The 24,088-nt window shown below is 35.1% G+C and overlaps 1 protein-coding gene across 1 annotated transcript in view; it reads right to left on the bottom strand.

Moving 5' to 3' along the window:
- Positions 1-3,308: 3,308 nt before the first annotated feature.
- Positions 3,309-24,088, bottom strand: part of LOC149800925 (uncharacterized) — a 28,935-nt gene continuing 8,155 nt past the window's right edge. The window contains exons 3-9 of the mRNA XM_089954987.1: positions 23,897-23,998; positions 22,259-22,863; positions 19,208-19,315; positions 18,227-18,388; positions 16,285-16,320; positions 15,691-15,741; positions 3,309-11,257 (exon numbers count right to left, since the gene is read on the bottom strand). Coding sequence (XP_089811113.1) covers positions 4,971-11,257; positions 15,691-15,741; positions 16,285-16,320; positions 18,227-18,388; positions 19,208-19,315; positions 22,259-22,850 — 7,236 coding nt within the window. The 5' untranslated portion in view covers positions 22,851-22,863; positions 23,897-23,998 and the 3' untranslated portion in view covers positions 3,309-4,970. The remainder of the gene's footprint in view (positions 11,258-15,690; positions 15,742-16,284; positions 16,321-18,226; positions 18,389-19,207; positions 19,316-22,258; positions 22,864-23,896; positions 23,999-24,088) is intronic.

Genomic DNA, 24,088 nt, shown 5'->3' with positions numbered 1-24,088 from the left:
TGTCATATGTCAATAACAATTACGGTTTGTAAAGCTACGGGTAGAAACTGTTGAACAGATTACCTACCTACTATTGCTTACCTACCAACCATTGCCTACCTACCAACCTACCTACCATTGCCTACCTACCAACCATTGCCGGCCTACCTACCTACCAACCATTGCCTGCCTACCATTGCCTATCTACCATTGCCTACCTACCTACCTACCTACCTACAACAAATAGTAAAAATGAAATATATGAAAGGATCAAAATAACGTTTGTACAAGTCAGTAAGTTAAAGGCTATAGGAACAGAAACTCCCAGCAATTCAAAACCATTTGTAACATTAATATATTACAACAAATCTCAAGATCAATTAAAAGTACATATGTGAGGGTATATATCAATATTTTCATCGATTTGGGAGCTTATTTCATACCACATCATATATTGTTTATATCACTATTATAATAAATATAAATTTTTGATCACAATAATATTTAATTCTCCCATCCCATAAAAGAGATGACGAGTGCGAAAAAGATAAAAGGAAATAATTCATATTTAATCTGGTTCTTATGACTATACAGTTAACTCCGTTTTTCTTTTGCAAGCTTGGTAATCATAATCAAGTCTACATCTTCACAATAAAAATTATATAAACCAACATAAGCACAGTACTTATTTGCATTTACAGGTAATGCATTGTAGGTCTATGCAAAATAATGCAATGTCAGATATGAAAATATTATATGTATGTGTGTGTGTGTATATATATATATATATATATATATATATATATATATATATATATATATATATATATATATATATATATATATATATATATATATATATATATATATATATATATATATATATATATATAATTACAAACATATGCCAAACAGAACATATAGTGCTTAGGGGACGGCGCTTAGAGGTAATGGGATGAGTGTCGTTTACGTAAAGTACGAATTAAAATTCTCTAACATGTAAGGAATCATTGCATGTAAAGGTCGACAGTTGTAAATACAATCATCTTCTTGTCAAGTAAAATTAAACCAATATTGTCATATGAAAAAAGCGACCATTTCGGTGAAAGAGTAGATTATTTGTGCTTTATGTTCCAAGAAAATTTACATCTCAATGGTTACTGTTCTCGAACTCAAAATGAAATAATTGTATTTATATAAATCAAGATAGCTCAAGCAAACATAGACCTAAGTAAATGCATGTGTATTCTTTTCATGTACCAGAACGCTGTTTATCGTACTTGACGATGATATATTTAATACTGTGCCAAGAATATTTTAATTTTTAATTAGATTTTTTACACCAATTATTAGACAAAGACAACCAAACAACCGCTCTTTGCACATTGAATCATTATCATTATTGCACTTTCAGGCCCTTCTGCACAGACTATTTTTAATGCCTGTCTAATTGAAGAAACTAATAGGTAAGTTCAATATTAAATAACAATATTGGCTTAGACTTATATTAGGAAATATTGGGCCGCCGCTAACGTTTATCATGCACTAAAATTAGTCTCTGTAATAGTAGTATTAGAATCAACCTCCAAATGTACCATGACAGTGTTGCGTCATGTTTTAACATTATGATGCTTTCATCAACACATATGTGAAGTATTTTCATCTTCGTCTTGTAGATCTCTGTTATTTGCGTGTTAGTATTAGAGGATATATGATAGAGAACTTGTTATTCATCCATGTCTCACTAACTCTCATGCCAGATGTTAGGAAATTGTGTAATGTATGCGCGACTTGCTCTATTGCCGTATTTTTATACCGACAATTTTGTTAAATATTTTGTTTCTGAGTAACCAGATGGGGTAATTCTTCTATTTTCAGATTGATAACATTTAGATAATTGCTGTGACTAAATAACGTTTTCATTTGTAGCACTTTGGCTATTACAGTACCATTCCTCTTGGACGGGTTACAGTGATGTCTAGCACTGGGGCATCATGCCGCAGACATGTAGCATGATGTCCCACTCAGTCACATTATCCAGGCCGACCAGTCCTAACACTAACCTCTTAATGCTGTGCGCCAAGCGAGGCAGCTGTTAGTGTCATTTTTGTAAGTCTTTGGTATGATTCGGCCGGGGATCGAACCCACGACCTCCCACATCCGAGGCGGACGCTCTAATCTCTAGGCCACCGGAGTAGTTATTTTCTCAATTGTGAAGTCATATAGAATGATATAAAGCCATTCTATTGACGTGACACAACAAAATTGCATTCGTATATATCACTGAGCGCATTTGAGTTTTCCTAATCCAAGCTTCTAGGAGTAACTTCTTTGCAAATCGAATGTTTGCCCACATATATTGATGTATGCGTTGTTTGTTATTTGAATATTATCTAATGCACAAGTAATTCAAAGGAATATTATGTCACCCGTGCTTCTTTCTCTCTGTCTCTGATGCAGTTACACGTATGTTTTCACTTTCAAATGACTTTGACCGTGCCTGAAGATCAGAGGGATGGTACAGTGCATGAACATGAAAGGGCAGTGCTTACTGAGGGATAGTATAGTGCAGGAACATGAAAGGGCAGTGCTTACTGAGGGATGGTACAGTGCATGAACATGAAATGGCAGTGCTTACCGAGGGATAGTACAGTGCATGAACATGAAAGGGCAGTGCTTACTGAGGGATAGTACAGTGCATGAATATGAGAGGGGAGTACTTACTGATTTTAAAGTATGACAGCCAACCCCTCAGGCATTAAGTGGATAAGAAACTAAGATTATCACATTTTTCCTTGCCTGAGAGATATCTTAATATGAAAGAACAAAGCTCTTGGTCTACAATCTATGTACATTGATTTAAACTTGACCTACATTAGTAACAAACATGATTATTTCCGCTCAACAGGCATTTTCTTCTGGACATATTTTTCATATATGGCAAACAATACATGTTTCCAATTGCTCAAAGACATCGGCACAATGAAAGATCAGAGTGAGTTCTACACTTGTTTAAATTTCCATCCGTAATATTGTCTATGGCTGAATAAATATTAAAAAGAAACGAATCCTCAAAATTTCCGTTTCTCAGCAATAAGCTTCAATCTCGAAATTCATATTTTATCGACAATATTATTCAACACTTTGCCCAAAGATGGCACAGAGGGATAAACTAAAACATTATTGCACGTCTATAAAAACCATATGTGCACAAAGTTTTAATAACATTCTAATGGCAGCTCATGCGTAGAACTAATGACAAACTCAGTTACGAATATGACATTAGCCTATAATAATTTGAAAGATATTTACAAAATGGTGAGTCAGAGGAAAAAGAATTAAACTTTATTGCTCATGTACACCAATAACTTATCTAGATTATTGTTATGTATACCTATATTATTTGTATTATCATTCATGATTATGGTTTTGCAAGGGTTATTTACTTAATAATATTTTAAGTATTAAATTTCTTATCGATCGTAAGTTCGCACTTTAAATATGAGTCAGGTGTCACGTGAGTAAATTCATTCATGAGTTTCAAGGTTAAGGTGGACTATTAATGAAGCAAACATAACGTGATCTGACTGCAGGCCAGGATGACCTAATATATGATTAGTCAGTGTTAAAAGAACTGATCTGTTTGCGGTTGAGATTATGAATGTGCGGCACTACCTATTGCATATTAGTAATCTATCTAACATAATTATTACGTAGAATTAGGCATGTTTAATAGTACCACCCGTCTTAACATATATTCAGTTATTGAAACAAATTTATTTAATTTGATAGAGTTACGGTGTTCGAAATATTCAGATTAACTTGAATAATAGCTGTCACGAAATGCTGTGGATTCACTTACGGCCATTTGGATATTTAATAGCTGCCAGGAGAATTACTATAAATTCATTTGAAGACAATTTATGTATTTATAGCTGTTACGGAATTACTGTGAACTCATTTGAAGTCATTTTGGGATTATATCGTAGCGATTATTAAGCACTGTTGATACATCATTACACCGCAGAACATAATTCAGAATACCTTGGGAAATCATTCGGATTACTCAATACTTTTGGAATTGATAGCACATTTGGAACTTTAGGATTTCATTCACAATAGAGTAAGTTCTTTTAAGTTTTGCACATCGTGTTTTAAGGAAATAAATTATGTTAATAATTATACAACATATGTTGCTTTTGCTCTTTCTTGTTTCTTACTTTACCACTATAGACTCGTACCACTAAAATTTCAATACAATCCTGTGACCAAAGTAACAAAAGAAGCGACGAATAACAGAAGTTACACATTATCCCCCTTCTTGACTATTGTTAAAGAACTGTCCCCAGATTGTGTCAGATCAAATAAATCAAAACCTAAGTATGCATTTGCATCAAGTACGTACCTATCCTACAAAGATTAATTAAAATCCTGGTCAGACAGACAGACCGAAAGATCCTTAAGACCAATGATAATATACTCACTATTCGCATAAACGTTACGATAATTAAAATCTGTCCCCAAACAGTACTGTCATATCAATTATTGCACCCACAAGTCGGGACGATAAATCGTTCCTCAGAAGCACGTGATTTTTTAATTCGTTACATCTTTTTCTGTAAGTTATTTTGCATTGTGTTAGCTGTAATGCTAAAACCGAACGCTAAGCGCTAGAGTAATAATACGTTAACAAACTAAGCAAACATTTTTTAGTGTGTTTTAGTCCCGAGTATGAATTATATATATATTACTATTTCTCTCCAGCAAACAGTACATCACCGTGTCAGGACATTATAAAAAAAAAACAAATAGCTGGAACACAGTGTACAGATCAAATTCAATTAATCTAGTCTTATCAGTCGACTACCCTACATGACGCAGCCTAAATGATCTCGACTTTCCGAATCTACAGATTTCGAGAAACAGTCATCAAACCAGAACGACTGATTTATTATCGGACTGAAGTAAAATCAAAGTATCATGCTTCCTTTTTACATCAGTTGGCAACGTTTATCATTTCTTCTTTCTCTCCTTTCTTTTCTCCTCTCCAGAGATACATCTGAGGCCTTGTTTTCGGGAGAGTCACTTAAATACCATAAATGAAAGGTGCTTCCACTAACTGCAGTACACTGAGCCGGTGTTTTCTTCATGTTGTCCACCTCATGGAGCATTGTAGGATAAGTTTGTACCAAGTGTTTGCTCATTTCTAACTGACCACTAAGGCATGCTATGTGCAGTAAGGTCCCTCCATCAGAGGTTTTACACCACGGATCTGCGCCAAAATCAATCAGATAGCTTAATACAGCGATATTGCCGCTACGTGCAGCCTTATGAGCCGGTGTTCTCTTCATGTTGTCCACCTCATGGAGCATTGTAGGATAAGTTTGTACCAAGTGTTTGCTCATTTCTAACTGACCACGATGGCATGCTATGTGAAGCAAGGTCTCTCCATCAGAGGTTTTACACCACGGATCTGTGCCATAATCAATTAGATAGCTTAATACAGCAATATTGCCGCTGCGTGCTGCGTAATGAGCCGGTGTTCCCTTCATGTTGTCCACCTCATGGAGTATTGTAGGATAAGTTTGTACCAAGTGTTTGCTCATTTCTAAATGACCTTTAAAGCATGCTCTGTGCAGCAAGGTCTCTCCATCAGAGGTTTTACACCACGGATCTGTGCCACAATCAATTAGATAGCTTAATACAAAAATATTGCCGCTCTGTGCAGCGTAATGAGCCGGTGTTCTCTTCATGTTGTCCACCTCATGGAGCATTGTAGGATAAGTTTGTACCAAGTGTTTGCTCATTTCTAACTGACCACTAAGGCATGCTCTGTGAAGCAGGTTCTCTTCCCGAGAGGTTTTACACCACGGATCTGTGCCACAATCAATTAGATAGCTTAATACAGCGATAGTGCCGCTGTATGCAGCGTAATGAGCCGTTGTTCTCTTCATGTTGTCCACCTCATGGATCATTGTAGGATAAGTTTGTACCAAGTGTTTGCTCATTTCTAACTGACCCCTAATGCATGCTCTGTGCAACAAGGTCTCTTCATGAGAGGTTTCACACCACGGATCTGTGCCACAATCAATTAGATAGCTTAATACACCGATATTGCCGCTCTGTGCAGCGTAATGAGCCGGTGTTCTCTTCATGTTGTCCACCTCATGGAGCATTGTAGGATAAGTGTGTACCAAGTGTTTGCTTATTTCTAACTGACCACGAAGGCATGCTATGTGAAGCAAGGTCTCTCCATCAGAGGTTTTACACCACGGATCTGTGCCATAATCAATTAGATAGCTTAATACAGCAATATTGCCGCTGCGTGCTGCGTAATGAGCCGGTGTTCCCTTCATGTTGTCCACCTCATGGAGTATTGTAGGATAAGTTTGTACCAAGTGTTTGCTCATTTCTAAATGACCTTTAAAGCATGCTCTGTGCAGCAAGGTCTCTCCATCAGAGGTTTTACACCACGGAGCTGTGCCACAATCAATTAGATAGCTTAATACAGCAATATTGCCGCTCTGTGCAGCGTAATGAGCCGGTGTTCTCTTCATGTTGTCCACCTCATGGAGCATTGTAGGATAAGTTTGTACCAAGTGTTTGCTCATTTCTAACTGACCACTAAGGCATGCTCTGTGAAGCAGGTTCTCTTCCTCAGAGGTTTTACACCACGGATCTGTGCCACAATCAATTAGATAGCTTAATACAGCGATATTGCCGCTCTGTGCAGCGTAATGAGCCGGTGTTCTCTTCATGTTGTCCACCTCATGGATCATTGTAGGATAAATTTGTACCAAGTGTTTGCTCATTTCTAACTGACCCCTAATGCATGCTCTGTGCAACAAGGTCTCTTCATGAGAGGTTTTACACCACGGATCTGTGCCACAATCAATTAGATAGCTTAATACAGCGATATTGCCGCTCTGTGCAGCCTTATGAGCCGGTGTTCTCTTCATGTTGTCCACCTCATGGAGCATTGTAGGATAAGTTTGTACCAAGTCTTTGCTCATTTCTAAATGGCCACTAAGGCATGCTATGTGCAGCAAGGTCTCTCCATCAGAGGTTTTACACCACGGATCTGTGCCACAATCAATTAGATAGCTTAATACAGCAATATTGCCGCTGTGTGCAGCGTTATGAGCCGGTGTTCTCTTCATGTTGTCCACCTCATGGAGCATTGTAGGATAAGTTTGTACCAAGTGTTTGCTCATTTCTAACTGACCACTAAGGCATGCTCTGCGAAGCATGTTCTCTTCCCGAGAGGTTTTACACCACGGATCTGTGCCACAATCACTTAGATAGCTTAATACAGCGATATTGCCGTTCTGTGCAGCGTAATGAGCCGGTGTTCTCTTCATGTTGTCCACCTCATGGAGCATTGTAGGACAAGTTTGTACCAAGTGTTTGCTCATTTCTAAATGGCCATTAAGGCATGCTCTGTGCAGCAAGGTCTCTCCATCAGAGGTTTTACACCACGGATCTGTGCCACAATCAATTAGATAGCTTAATACAGCGATATTGCCGCTTTCTGCAGCGTAATGAGCCGGTGTTCTCTTCATGTTGTCCACCTCATGGAGCATTGTAGGATAAGTTTGTACCAAGTGTTTGCTCATCTCTAAATGACCCCTAATGCATGCTCTGTGCAACAAGGTCTCTTCATGAGAGGTTTTACACCACGGATCTGTGCCACAATCAATTAGATAGCTTAATACACCGATATTGCCGCTCTGTGCAGCCTTATGAGCCGGTGTTCTCTTCATGTTGTCCACCTCATGGAGCATTGTAGGATAAGTTTGTACCAAGTGTTTGCTCATTTCTAAATGGCCACTAAGGCATGCTATGTGCAGCAAGGTCTCTCCATCAGAGGTTTTACACCACGGATCTGTGCCACAATCAATTAGATAGCTTAATACAGCGATATTGCCGCTGTGTGCAGCGTTATGAGCCGGTGTTCTCTTCATGTTGTCCACCTCATGGAGCATTGTAGGATAAGTTTGTACCAAGTCTTTGCTCATTTCTAAATGGCCACTAAGGCATGCTATGTGCAGCAAGGTCTCTCCATCAGAGGTTTTACACCACGGATCTGTGCCACAATCAATTAGATAGCTTAATACAGCGATATTGCCGCTCTGTGCAGCGTTATGAGCCGGTGTTCTCTTCATGTTGTCCACCTCATGGAGCATTGTAGGATAAGTTTGTACCAAGTGTTTGCTCATTTCTAACTGACCACTAAGGCATGCTCTGTGAAGCAGGTTCTCTTCCTCAGAGGTTTTACACCACGGATCTGTGCCACAATCAATTAGATAGCTTAATACAGCAATATTGCCGCTCTGTGCAGCGTAATGAGCCGGTGTTCTCTTCATGTTGTCCACCTCATGGAGCATTGTAGGATAAGTTTGTACCAAGTGTTTGCTCATTTCTAACTGACCACTAAGGCATGCTCTGTGAAGCAGGTTCTCTTCCTCAGAGCTTCTACACCACGGATCTGTGCCACGATCAATTAGATAGCTTAATACAGCGATATTACCGCTGTGTGCAGCGTAATGAGCCGGTGTTCTCTTCATGTTGTCCACCTCATGGAGCATTGTAGGATAAGTTTGTACCAAGTCTTTGCTCATTTCTAAATGGCCACTAAGGCATGCTATGTGCAGCAAGGTCTCTCCATCAGAGGTTTTACACCACGGATCTGTGCCACAATCAATTAGATAGCTTAATACAGCGATATTGCCGCTCTGTGCAGCGTTATGAGCCGGTGTTCTCTTCATGTTGTCCACCTCATGGAGCATTGTAGGATAAGTTTGTACCAAGTGTTTGCTCATTTCTAACTGACCACTAAGGCATGCTCTGTGAAGCAGGTTCTCTTCCTCAGAGGTTTTACACCACGGATCTGTGCCACAATCAATTAGATAGCTTAATACAGCAATATTGCCGCTGTGTGCAGCGTAATGAGCCGGTGTTCTCTTCATGTTGTCCACCTCATGGAGCATTGTAGGATAAGTTTGTACCAAGTGTTTGCTCATTTCTAACTGACCACTAAGGCATGCTATGTGAAGCAGGTTCTCTTCCTCAGAGGTTTTACACCACGGATCTGTGCCACAATCAATTAGATAGCTTAATACAGCGATATTGCCGCTCTCTGCAGCGTTATGAGCCGGTGTTCTCTTCATGTTGTCCACCTCATGGAGCATTGTGGGATAGGTTTGTGCCAAGTACATCGCCATTTCTAGGTGACCTCTTAGGCATGACATATGCAGTAATGTTTGTTGATCGTTTGTTTTCCGTGTCAGATATCCGATGTCATTGGTCATAGTTGTATATGAACTCGTTTCACCTTTTAACGAGTTTTCCATTAATTGATAGATTTTTGAAAAGATATTTATACTTCCTCCAAATGCTGCACACATAAGGATAGATAACCCCTCTTTTGTTTCACTGTAGAGGAGTTTGGGATATTTTTCTGCTAAGTGTTCGGCCATAGCCTTGTTCGCATGCCAACAAGCATAATGCAGAAGGTTCCAACCTGTTCGATCAGAGTACATGGGATTTAAACCCAGTGTTAAAAGAAATTCCAGAATGTCAACACGTCCCCCAGCAGCAACCGATAGGCCGACACTTCGATCATCACCGTCGAATTCGTTCACAAGATTTGGATGTTTTGAATGCAGAAATTTGACAAGGTCAAGTCTTCCATGAAGGCATGCAATATGAAGCAGGTTTTCTCCTTTTTTGGATCTGTATTGAATATCAGCTCCACTTTTCAAAAGAAATTCTACTGCATGTACAGATCCGTGCTGAATGGAGTTGGGAAGAATATCATTGACATCCACACGACCATGTTTACATATTTTCTCAACTAAATATGTATCCTTGTGGGTACAAGATGCTTGGGCACTTTTTTTAAGAAATTGAGCAATGTTTGTCTTTTTATCCTCTGGAATATTGTCCAATTCGTGTAGAAGCTCATCGACAAGATCTTGATTGTTAGCATTTGCTGCATGCACCAGAAGCGAATTGTTTTCTTTGTCAGCGATAAAATGTATTTCTTTAAATTTTGCAAAAAAAGCTTTTCTAAAGTTGTTGCAAGTCCAAATATTTGCCTCCGAAACAGTTCTAAAATCCGATGGAATGCATTCCCTCAACGCTGTTGTGATTCTATTGATTAGATGCGCTTGACAAAATGGTTGCAAAATTAGTGTATTGCCTTGTGGTGTTGTCTGTATATCTTTAGAATCATACTTGATTGTGCACCGTTTGCAAATGAGTTGCAATGGGCAGTAAATCAGGGTTTGTTCAGGAAAGAATTCTAAATATGAACAAAATACAGCATCCTCAATGGAATCATGACCAAAAGAATATGATTCGTCACTTGGATCAAATGAAAGGTATGTATCTTGTAAAGATCTGAGAGTTTGGAAGACTTTAAGAGGTACTACATCAGGAATACCACATGAACTAAAAATCGAAAAGGCTATGTTTTCCTCCTTTTTACTGTCATTTGCAAGCTCCCTGACTGAATGAAGAATAAGTCTTCCTCTGGACAACAGCACAAGAACGAGGCAACCATAGGTCATATTGTCATGCAGGCGGAAATGATTGATTTGCTCGAGTATCATTTCGTGAGGTTTGGAAAACAGGTTGAATAATCTTGACTTATCTTTAATCATCTTTGCAGCTTTGCAGAGCTGGGGAAATCCCACCGTTGCTTCACCTGTTTCACATATAGTTGATACCTCAACAGCGCTCAAAGCATACTCTTTCAGGTATGTTTTAGCGAATTCGTTTTTTTCTGCAAATATTAATCTAATATTGTCCAAGTTCAGAATCATTTGTGTGGAAAACAATGGACGAGATTGCATGGTCACTAATATTTTCTCATTGAAATAAGATTTCATTGTAAAAATTACGACATGTTTTCTATTTTCTATAAGACTTTGCATATATTTAGATTCCTCACTCCATTTCATTAATTCTCCTTCGTTCAAGGAAATCTTCCCACACATGTCATCAACAATTATACCAAATCTGACTGATGAATCTACTAGGCTTTTCCATTGCTCGACAGTAGATAGAATCAGAGGTTTTATATTTGGGTCGTCGGTGATGATTTTCACCAAGAGCTGATGGGCCATGTAGGATTTACCTTGTCCTGATTTACCTGCTATTATCAGTCTCTTGTGTTGCCGCAGCATTTCATTTGCATGTATGTATGCTCGAGTTTCAACAAAGTTTTTCTCAGCATGAGCCCTATGTTGTTGTAATATCCTTTGGCTTGAATCTGAAAAAGGTAGAAATAATTTTGCACATAAGCAACATCATTGTGCGTCAAGTCTTCTTCTAAACGAACAAAAGTATTTCAAGAAAGTTTTAAAAATCAAAGAGAAATAGAAAGGAAAACATAACTACGAGCACCATATCCAGCAGAATCAGAACACCGTATTAGGGCAATTTTTTTTAAATTATAGATTTAATATATGCTAAGTGCAATTTACATTCAAGGACTGTGAAGGCTGAATTGTTAAGAATATGGATCAAGGACCTACGAGACCAGTACGTTTAGTTTACATTGAAACTGTAGAGAATGAAGAGCTTAGAAATCAGTATCATTACTGCTCTACTGAGAACGAAATCGTTTGTAAGGGTCAGACTCTAAAAAGTTATCAAAGGTATGAGGTAACTAATTCACGAAGAGTCCCTAATAAACTCAAGATCTTCATAAAACATTTTATGATAAGACTCAGAATAATCATGGTAATTATTCCATTGCCTTTTTTGACATTCTCCGAGTATTTAGCCTATTTTCCTGAAACATGGCAAATTTCCTTATACAACGGAAGCAGTCTTAATTTTAATTGCCGTGAGTGCTAAAGATTTCACCCCTTTCAGTGTAAATATACAGTTACTGGTCAATAATTATACAGAATCCACAGGCCTTATGTACATATTGAAGATCAGTCGATAAATATTTAATAAGATTGTTAGAAGAGCGAGAAAGTCACAAATATGATTCAACATTGAAAAAAGAAAGAACTACATTTAAAAAAGATATTTTAAGCTGTCAACTATTCAAATGATAATATCAAAGTGTCAGTGATTAAACGTAAAACTTGATTTATTTCAATGTAAATTTGCGATATACACCCGTATAAAATTAAAGAAAAATAATGGATTCATGTAAAATGGCTGGAAACCATTACGTACTTAAGTTTCTGATTGCGTGAACTGAAACAATTTAGTTTAACACTGCCTATAGCCCAGTTCGATAACATTATTTACCTCCCTTAAAGAATAACTGCAGAGTTATCATTCTTGCAATGTGAGTACATTAGTTACTTCCCGGGAGCATTGTAGCAGTAGATTTAAACAAAGGAAAGGGCGATCCATCAAATTTAAACGTTGCAAGTACGTAACATAAATACTCTGAAAAATACCATTCTTTACTTGAATCGTGAAACGTCGACTGATTTAAAACCTCTGATGCTTTTGAAATAGTCTTTCACCAGGAAATAAATTGTAAAATGTTTTATTTGCTCTTAGTTTAAGAGTTATAAGTGAGTCAGTTGCAATGAAACATAATAATTTATTGCTATCAGACTGGATCACGTTCAAACAATTTGGACTTCACGCTTAATAACATGAATCTTTGAACTAGATTTAAAGTTTATTTTAGTAGAATTGTATGTGTAGTTTGTTTGCTTACATAAATGTTTACCCTAGTTTTGTTTCAAATGATGGAAAGTTTGCATAAACTTGAAGGGCCGTAAATTTTAAATATGCGGAAGAAATAGAGAAACAAGTGTCATTTATAAATTTGCCAAAGCGCTTATCCTTCCTTTTTGGTAATGAATAACTAAATCTTGAAAATACAAATTACCCATAACAACAACAACAACATAGCAAGCTTGTGAAGAAATATGGGTTTCGAATTTATGTAAGTACATCGAAGAAAACTAATATATAAGATTGAAATAAAATATATATGAACCTGTTGGGGAAATACCAAACTTTGACTGGTTTTTGCCATCTTGGCGACAACTATGTAGATGAAATTGCGCACGGTCAATTAGATAAAGGCAAATGAGATAACGACTTTAATATTTCCATTTTGAGAAATTATGCAACTGAACATAATAATTATACCTTTCCTTTTTCTTAACATAAACATGTTTTCGAATGAATCTTGTACAGAGCTATAAACCACTTAGTACTTGCCACATGGTTAAATTGTAAGCAACGATACAACGATACAAAAGCCCCTGTGATTTTCCAATGATTCATTATTCATATGCAAATTTAACCACAATATGTGCAATACTTATATCGTTTACTTGGTCGTTTCTAATTAAGTAATTAATTTTTTTGCTGATCATTAAACGTGATGCGAGAAGCAAGTCAAAAGGGTAATTGTATAGTCACCATGTTGAATGAGTTTTACCTCCATGCACTTGTCCCTGAACTTTTTACTAGACATATTTTAAGTGGGAAAGATTTAAAACCATTAGGTGATGCATAATTCAGTAGTGTCAAAACAATCAACGTCTGTGTTAGTTGGATACTTTTAAAAGAAAAGAAAAGACGAACTGAAATAGTATTTTCAGATATTTTATGCTGTACAATTTATGTTCCCTTAAATTGTGATTTCTAGAATAAATTGATGTGTGCATTGTATTAAAAACCATTATAAACTAAGTACTACTTCAATACACCTTTTTCTGAGTAAATTTAAATAGGGATATTCATAATACTACATTTTACGTACAAATTAAATCAAAGTTATGTGCATATCTTTTCTAATTTTTCATGATTATTTCCACAATAACCTGACATAAAGTTCATACCAGTATTGATATATTGTATGTAATCATCCATTTATATAAAATTTATACAATCTGAAAATTTTAGTCTTGATTTGGAGTTTTGTGCTCAGGAGATTGATAGTTATTACCCATGGTTGCAACTGAGAAAGCATGCAACTCATATTTGTTAAACCCCCCCCCCCCCTTAAATAGTGATGTATGCCATGTGTTCCTGTGGGTCCGTCTATCCACAGAGTACATAAAAGAAATGGCAATCTATACAAGAAGTATCCTAGCTATTGTTGGAAATTGCTCCCTGGAAGTGGCGGTTTATATTTTTCTTATCGTCGGCAATGGAGAGCACGTCAAGGGACGTAATTTCAAGATGCACTTACCGAACTGGGCTATTGGTGCTATATTTCATTTTCATCTACGAACTATTAATAACTTTTGTCTTGTAAACTAAAGGATACAAGTGGAACTGAAGGAACAGTAATATTAACCAAATGTATGCCACTGTATTATTTTTTTACATTTGTACAACAGAGACTGGAACATGACCGGAGGCAGAACAACAAATAACAGAAAGAGTGAAAATTTTCTTTTACGTCAATATTATAATCGTATATCCATGGTTTCTGCCGTCAAACTGACTTACCTAAATACTCGTACAGTGGCCGTCTTACTGACAGCAGAGAATAATAGTGTTAACTGTTATGTATTAATGACTTCATTTGCACAAAGTTACCAGTTACATGAGTGACTGTGCTCCCTTCTCCCTTTCCAAATCTTATCTATGCAAACTTCGCATGTAGTTTTATTTAAGATGGCTTTTCCCAAAATGTTTTCACGAATAAGTTTTTGAATAACTTCATTTTATTGTGGCATCTTTTACAATTTAATTAAGAATTACAATTTAAGTATAAGAATTGAATTTATACGTTATTTTATTCCACATCTTATCAAAGCCAATAGCTATGCTTGTTATAATATGCTCTTTCATGAACCACAAAATTTGAAAACAACGCTTACACAGAATGATTTTTTGCGACAATCTTCAGGTCAATCAAATGCTACATATCTGTTATAGTCTCGTCAACATTTTGAAGAAAAGGTTGAATTATTGTATTTGGAGTCAGAGTTCCAGATAAACGGTTTAAAATTTAAATTTCGGAAAGGTCACCGGGTCAAACAGATATTTCAAGGCTACATAAGAAATCATGGAACTTAACACGGTAAAACTTTTTATTGCGAGTAATTTAATCGAATAGTACCCAGAGATGCACTTGTGTTAAAGAAGATGGCGCTAGGTCGCGAGATTGCGCACACAATACACAATAGCGCGTAGACAAACCTTTTGTTGTTGTTCGTTGGGGTTTTATTTACAGGCATTTAATAGACTGATCATAGCCTAAACAATTCGTGGTTAGTTTTGTATGTTTGTGTCACTGATGTACTCGTATACTACAGTATAGCTTGTATTTGTAGCATGATATGAAACCCAAAGTCTTCGCCAACTACAAATTCTCTAAAATGAAATAGAATCGCTTTAAACACACCTCACTAACTCATTTCAACAGTACATGACGACGTTGGGGAATGGATTTTTTCTGATGTAGCAGTGCTTATATTTATACGGAAATATATTTCCTTATGAAAGTGGTTAGTGTCAGGCAAGAAAATATTTAAACTGTATATACAGAGAAAGAGAGAGAGTATATACATCTGTTTGGTTATATTTAGGGTTATGTTGATGAAATTCATATGACCTTGATTCGTATTTATTGATGGCATGATAATAAATATTACAATTATTATAAGTAGTAGCAGCAGTAGTAGTAGCACTATTCGTGTAATTATGTATAGCATATATGTTTTACATAGCATTAGAATTTGCAAAGAAATCAGATAGTACCAATAATCCTTTGTTGTTCCATCTTGTTAATGACAGTTTTTCTTTCTTTTCCTGCAACAAAGCGAAAAGAGAAGAATGGTAAGTGTTGAAGTAGACAGTCTTGTATTTGCATTTAAGTTTCATCGTTGTGGTATAATTTAATTTTATATAGCGTGTTTAAATGAAGCACTTCTTGCATCCATACACTCATATATTGCAATATAGCAATAAACGCCAATATCCTAAGAGAAAACTATATCTATATATTTCGGAATTGATCTCTTGTATGATACTAGTTTCTTTTCCGAATCACCTTAACTGGGTTTTGGAAGAATTAAAACTATCATCTGCATCCAATCATCATCAAAAGGGAGATAAATCATAATTAGTTATCAATCATAACTAAACGTGCATTTTCTTTTGTCACTTAAATCTATGCAGCTTTTCAGCGTACATCTTCATACATCATGATAAGATTTACCTGGTAAATCTCTACATTTTGTGAATACTTTGACAAGAACTTGAATGGTGCATAGTAGGGAAACATCAACACACTTTAAAAATTCTCTCAAGAGACCAACTTATTTCGTCCATGGAAATGACAAGAACACTTACGCAGACTGTCCCACTGTTTTTTTGCTTCTATAGACTCTAAAAACAGAGGTTAAATAAAAACATGAAATAAATAATGCGGCAAGGAAAAAACATACTTTTACATTTTTCTTCTGATGCAAAATTACTCGTTATCTATGATTTCCACTATATATATATATATATATATATATATATATATATATATATATATATATATATATATATATATATATATATATATACATTCACATCTATATAAGACAGTCCATAACATTATAAAAGTTTGCAGTGAAAACGGTAGGAGAAAGAAATGATCAGAAAAAGCACGTAAATTACACGTCATATATGCGATGAATAAAACGTTTGCACTTGTGTACTTCAAAACAAAAATTGAAAACTCAAACATTGCTTTAACAAATATTTTGTTTTTAACTTGATAAAACATTTTAATTAAATCGATATATGCATAATTATATATTAGTTGCATATATTGGTTTTTCTGAATAGAAAACGGTTATAAGTAGAGAGTGTATTCTGTGCCAATGGTAGATATGAGCCACCGGCTAAATAACAAATGTTATGCTCTGAACTGTAACCACCTTTTGTGTACGGGAATACTTTTTGTTTTGCGTACATGTTATTGAGGAAGGATTCAGTGAAAATGTCATTTTTATCTTTTTTGCTGTGGTGAAATATATTGCAGATACTTTATCATATTTTGTTCTGGCAACAAATAAATGTTTAATTCATTACTCTTATTGTGAATACGATAAAATCATTTTACAAAAATATGTGGTTTATGCAGTATTTCTTGGTATCAATCTCTGTTGAGTTTCTTTTGAATATCGGTCACATATTGAACATCTGTCCAAAAGAACACGTATGGATTTAATGAACACTGTCGCAGCCTGCAGTTTCCTTGCTTAACATACAAGGTCATTATTCTCATTGAATCTTCGGCTTTGAATTATTCATTGTAAAGTTGTCCTGTCTAAACATCCCATTGAACTATGTTGCAGTAAAGATTTCATTTTTGCTATGATGGAAACAAGTCTTGTTTTCATATCTATATCGCAGCTAAGTCATGCTATATATTTATCGCTATTCAGATGAAGTTTAGTGACTTTATTTAGAATCCTGTGACAAATAAAAATCGAATAAGAAATAGGCTTTATTGAAATAAAATTCTATATCTTTGACAATTTACATAAACATTGATAAGGGCCAACTATGTATTGCAATACAAAATACGAGCGTGCATGTATGACATAACAATGTTCTACGTCTCAACAACACACAATGCATGATCACCACTTTACTTATATCTTGGTTTGAAACGGCTATTAAAATGTTTATAATGATAGGTGAAAGTAAACTGTAGTTGTTATGTTGAGTAAGAAAGCAATGTCGGAAAATCGACCTTAAAGGAAACGTTACATTGTTGAACGTTGTATACTTTCCAACAGAAACAACGTTAATTCATCAGATCACGTGCGTGGTTAATTTTAGAAAATCTGCAGGCAGTGACTGAAGAAAAATAACATTTTCATAAGCAGGACGGACGTGTGAACTGAGAGACGGGTAGATGACATCACGGACGTGTGAACTGAGAGACGGATAGATAACAACACGGACGTGTGAACTGAGAGACGGATAGATGACAACACGGACGTGTGAACTGAGAGACGGATAGATGACAACACGGACGAGCACGTTTTACAAACATTTCTGTCAGAGGCATAACGAAAGCTGAAAGATAGTTCGGCTGAAAAACGGGTAGAAAAAGGACATTTAGAAACAAATTCATTTACCAATAAATCCAGCCAAATTAAAAGCACTGAAAGGAATATGAAAGCTTCTCTCTTTCTTTTGTCCTCTCCAAGTTAAAATAAATATGTTAAGATTGGTCATTGTTTCTTGATTGCTGATTCAAAACATTACTTAGCTGATCTACCGAAATTACCCTTTTCCAAACTTTCAACCCTGCCTTCTAGGGTTTCTAAACCTCTCTTCAAACTAGTTTCATTTTTTCTTCTTTCAGATGTAGTTGCAGCAATTTTCCTGTTGTGGTCTCTTAAATCTTTTTCTATCCTGCCAACTAGCTGTTTTACTTTTGATATTTCGTCTGCAAAGGATAAGAATTATTTGATATTGTTTAATTTATTTTCTGTGTGATGTTTCGTGGAAACAGATAAAAGTATTAACATATTTATAAACTTCAACTGAGATGTACACCTTGAAAATGTATGAAAATTGAAACAAACTAAAGAAATTGTGTGAATAATAGGTCTCACCGAGGTCTCTGATGACAAATGTTTCTTTGTTATTTAAAACATACATACATAAACATCAACATTTTACGTGTAAATCCTTTACTGATACTGCAGCATTTAAAGAGCTGGCAAGGTCACCAATACTTAACTAGGCAATGATAAATGTCCCCAAATAATCGCCCATTGTTTTAGTGGAATCGAAAACTACCTATGGTCAACGCTATAAGTATAGCATATGTTTATCGACCCACAATTAAATGACATTTTCCAAGATAGACACCAGTATCCAGCTCTTAAGGTATGGTTGAGCCCCACCTGTGAGCTTTAAAGCATAATACTACGAAGAGATATTTTAAAGGTTATAAAAATCACAATAAATTATTGAACTGAGAGACGGGTAGATAACAACACGGACGAGCACATTTTACCGAAATTTCTGTCAGAGGCATAATGAAAGCTGAAAAATAGTTAGGCTGAAAGACAGGTAGAATCAGGACATTTAGAAACAAATTCATTTACCAAACAATCCAGCCAAGTTAAAAAAAGCTGAAAGGAATATAAAAGCTTCTCTTTTCTTTTGTCCTCTCCAAGTTAAAATAAGTATGTTAAGATTGGTCATTGTTTCTTGATTGCTGATTCATAACATTACTTAGCTGATCTACCGAAATTACCTTTTTCCAAACTTTCAACCCTGCCTTCTAAGGTTTCTAAATTTGCAGCAGTGTCTCTTAAATCTTTTTCTGTCCTGCCAACTCGCTGTTTTACTTTTGACATTTCGTCTGCAAAGGATAACACATGTTTGCTATTGTTTAATTTATTTTCTGTCTGATGTTTCATGGAAACACAGATAAAAGTATTAACATATTTATAAACTTCAACTGAGATGTACACGTTGAAAATGTATGGAAATTGAAACAATCTAAAGAAATTGCGTGAATAATAGGTCTTTCCGAGGTCTCTGATGACAAATGTTTCTTTGTTTTTAAAATATACATACATAAACATCAACATTTTACTGCAGCATTTAAAGAGCTGGCAAGGTCACCAATAATTAACTAGGCAATGATAAATGTCCCCAAATAATCGCCTATTGTTTTAGTGCAATCGAGAACTACCTATGATCAACGCTAGAAGTATGGAATATGTTTATCGACCGACAATTAAATTACATTTTGCAAGCTCTAAATAGTATTCAGCTCTTAAGGTATGGTTGAGCCCCACCTGTGAGGTTTAAAGCATAATAACACAAAGAGGTATTTAAAGGATTATAAAAATCACAATAAATTATTAGGACACCAGAATACGTTCTCTTTCAATATGATGACTGAACGAAAAATATTTTTACCACTAAATAGTTTGACACAATTTTAGCTTAGAACTATGGTAGCATTTATTTATGGATATCGTGCATTTAAGAAAAGAATACTACTTTTACAAAGAAGTTAAATGTCCCATACAATGCATTCCGTTAAACACACGCATATTTCTGTAACAGAGGTTCTAAGCTCTTTACCGCACCAAGCGTAAGTGCATGCTTAAAGACCTTAATCACAAACTATCAACGTCTGTCTTCATATTCTAGGTCATGGTATCAGAATCGAATTAAAGCAAATATAATTAACGTAGAAAATTGTGACAAATATTGATGATTGTTAGATTTTAAGAAAATGAACAAGTACAACTCCTTATTTTTGTTCTGTGACACAGTTAAGAGCGCCTATTAACAAAGTCATTACACAAATATTTACAGAAATGAAATTTACTTAATCGAAATGAATAATTTTACATGTAAATAATTGAACATCTTTACTAACTACACTTTTTATTTTGGTAACTAAGAATTTGTAAATTCATATGGAATATACAGTGTGACATGAACATTTAGCAAAACCAATTAAAATGAGGATTGTGAATGGAACCATTAAGTTTTGTATCATTTTGTTGATTGTAACAAATGAAGATCTACCCGGAATCGTAAAATCAATATACGAGTTTCACGTTTACTTTCAAATAAGAAAATTATTGCTTGAATATTAAATTAAATGCCCTTAATTCTAATGTTAATATTATATATGTTTAAATTTAAGATGTCGTATATAACAAATGAAAGTAAAATAAAACCAGATAAACAAGAATGGGCTGGGATTACATTTTTCTGCAAACATTTTACAAAAGCATGGCTCAACCTTTCCTTGTGAACGAAAGGATTCATTCAAGTTTAAAGGCACTGTAATGGACACTATAGAAGAATTAGGATAGAAGGGTACTCTTCAGAAAATATTCATGAATGGACAAGAGACAAAGTTATTACCATGCATGACTGAGCATAAGTGGTTAGTGGATTTGTTTCCTGCCATGATTACCCCAGGTCAGTTGCCTTAGTGTGTCGTAGGGAAAGTACTTTTCTAATGCTTCAACACAAAATAGTCTTTGATGCTTCTGAGTGTCATTCAAGTACAAATTAATGGACGAACAGTTTAGGAAAAGATTTATGAAATCGGTAAACCGAATAAATAATATAAACCCTAAATTTGTCGTCAGGACATAAAAAAGATACAAAACATTCCATTGATATATTTGTCTGTATTTCGCATGGGATTACAGTAGAAAAGTCTCTGTATAATATACGTAAAAATAGTCTATAATGTGTTTGTGTTTGAAGCAGACAGTTGTTTGAAATTAGTATCATGCCACCTTACAGTAAAGAATTTGGCAATCGGTAAATTTGCAACACATATTCATTTTCGAACGAGAATAGCTCCTTTGTATACCGTAACCTAGACCAATCATGATAATACACATCATTTGTCTTGTAAGTTCCCATAGTCACAGTATCATGCATACACGTTGTGTATTAATAGGTTCCAGTATTTGAAGTTTAGACATGACATTTAATTAGTTTTGTTCCTTTTCTTAAATTCCCCCCCCCCATTTTTTTTAAGTTTGTAAAATTCTCACTTTAAGGAGGAAATACAATATAGTGCAAAGGTCTTACCGAGAGTTGAAATTCAGTTGGGTTCTACTACGTGGAATTCCATAGGAAGAGTGATATTAATAGATATGCTATTGTAACAAACATTATAAGAAGGGATTATATAGGTCCAGTGTCACAATAACGACTTTAAAGCAACTTGAAATGTTAATAGTTTTACAGTTGATTTCCATCTTTACCAAATTTAAATAATAATGCGTTCAAATGGAATTTTCAAGTTTAAAATAAGTTGATCATATTAGGAAGAAAATATTGAGTACATATGGTTACATTTTATAATTTGCAAAGTAAATATGTTACATCACATTATTTTGTATTTAACAAATCTTCACATGTTCAAAACATTCCACGGATAAAGGTATTGTGTGAAATTGCAAATAATTTCCGACAAGAATGAGTCCATGAATAAGACTTCGATTCTTTTAATTCACCATTAACCTTTAGTAACTCTTTTTATAATCGCTTTTGTTCTCCTCGTGAATTTAAGCAAGGCTGCAATATACAACTAAAATGTCATTTAGCATATATGCCAGAAAATAAATATACTGTTTGACTGCTAGATCTTTCACCCAAACAAAAATATGAATACAGATTTTATATTTAAAAGTACATATTCTGCTTTACATTCCATTGGGGATGTCGAATTCTTCTTTGCTCAGGAAAATTTAAAGGAAGAATCCTAACGAAATATATTAATATACATTAATGTAAATCAAATGTAATCACTTACCTGATAATTTGGATATTTCCTGCATTTTGTCAATGTAAGTGTCTTGAAGAGCTTTATCCATGCTGCATGTAAGAATGGAATCTATCCTTCCCACAAAGTCACAATTGCCGCCAAAGAATACGTCGAAACTCGTAACGAACGTTTTCATTTCTATGCATAAGTCGCTATACTCAATAGCGTTGATCTGACCTTCCTTTGCATGCCCATAAACTGAGTTTCTGAACACCCTTACCCGCTCTACCTCATCACCTAGGTTCCCTCCAGTAGGGGGAGGCTCTTGGCCCCACCCATTTGTTGGAACCGGGACCAGGTTGCAAAGGTTTCTAATAAGCGTGTAAAGTGAAGTGACGTCAAAGTCTTTTGAAGCAGGGATAATGGGGGTGGCAGAGCTGCTGGGACACAACCGCGACCGTATATCCTTATTAAGATTCCCAAGCTTATGCTGATTGGACAGAACTTTACTTGGCAAATCAGCAGGAGAAATTTCATCGGTTAGCACACGCCAGAGGATGTCTCTAAACACATCAACTACAATCCAACACATGCGTGCAAAGTTGGTTCTTTCATTCGTTGATATGATGGTGGATGCCATGTTCGTGGATTGTCTTGGAAAAAATATATTATTATGTTGCTATCAATCACAGCTATAGTTAATTACTTTACCAAGAACATTTTATATCCAATATATTAATGGAAGAAGTACAGACGCCAACTTTAGCTTTTGCATAGATATATTTATATGGAATCCTCGTATCACCTTTATTTGATGAATAAAATGAATTATGTATGGTGAGAGAGGCCTGATTTTACCAAAGGAATTTAATGATAAATGCCAGGCATCTGGTTGGCTGAAATTAGATTTGTCTAGCTATTTAAATTTAAAACATAGAGCTTCAGAATCCTATAAGTAATTTGATTTCAATTTCTACATAGGATCATCTATAATACAGAAAAATATATTTAAATATGCCATACTTTGTAAACACCACTATACTTGATATAAACTAAATCATATGTAAACAAACTATTATATAATGAATTTTAGAAGCAATTGCAATCAAAAATTAAAAAAAATGGATCCTAAATTGTTCTTAGTAGTGGTCACAAATAAATTTCGTTTTTTATACCTATTAAATGCAGTGATATTCGTGTCTCCTCTTTCAAATTAACGTTACGTATATTACGACTAATATATGATGGACATAAAATATGCATGATGTAAGAAGTATTATTGACTCTAACGCTGCGTATGTTCACAACAATTAACAGCCATATATGTTCCAAATGTTGCACTTCAAAACCAAAACTGGGAAATAAGTGAATTCCTTATAAAATAAAAGAGAAAGTGAGATTTTTGTTTTAGTGACCACATGTCAAACAGCAAGTCTGAACTGTAACGTCAGATATACGTCATTATAATTAAAAGGCCAGAAAGGAAAAGAAAACTTAAATCAAAATATATTAAAGGAACGCCTCTTATATATAAGAAGTGAATAAAAAATTAAATACTAAGATTTATTAGAAAATTTGAAATTAAATTCTAGTATATAAGGAATTCATTCGAAAATTGTTTTATTTTTGGTTATAGTCACGTTAATATATTGCGACAGAACACACAATGATGTATTAATCTCTTACCTGATTGTTGTCACAATGAAGTCAGATTACCATCAAGGTACGTTTGGCATCCAGAAATGCCACGCTTGTTGGCATATGTGCCTTGCATTTCTCGTCTTTGTGCTGGAATAAATGATATTAATAAATCCAATTGTTTACGGTAATAATAAATGATATTAATAAATCCAATTGTTTACGGTAATTACATGTGGG

The sequence above is a fragment of the Sinohyriopsis cumingii genome, chromosome 4 (genome assembly GCF_028554795.1).
Source record: "Sinohyriopsis cumingii isolate HCF-2022 chromosome 4, ASM2855479v2, whole genome shotgun sequence".
In the NCBI taxonomy this organism is placed as follows: Eukaryota; Metazoa; Mollusca; class Bivalvia; order Unionida; family Unionidae; genus Sinohyriopsis; species Sinohyriopsis cumingii.
Note: the sequence above shows the minus strand (reverse complement) of the source record. Positions and strands in the feature narration are given on the sequence as shown.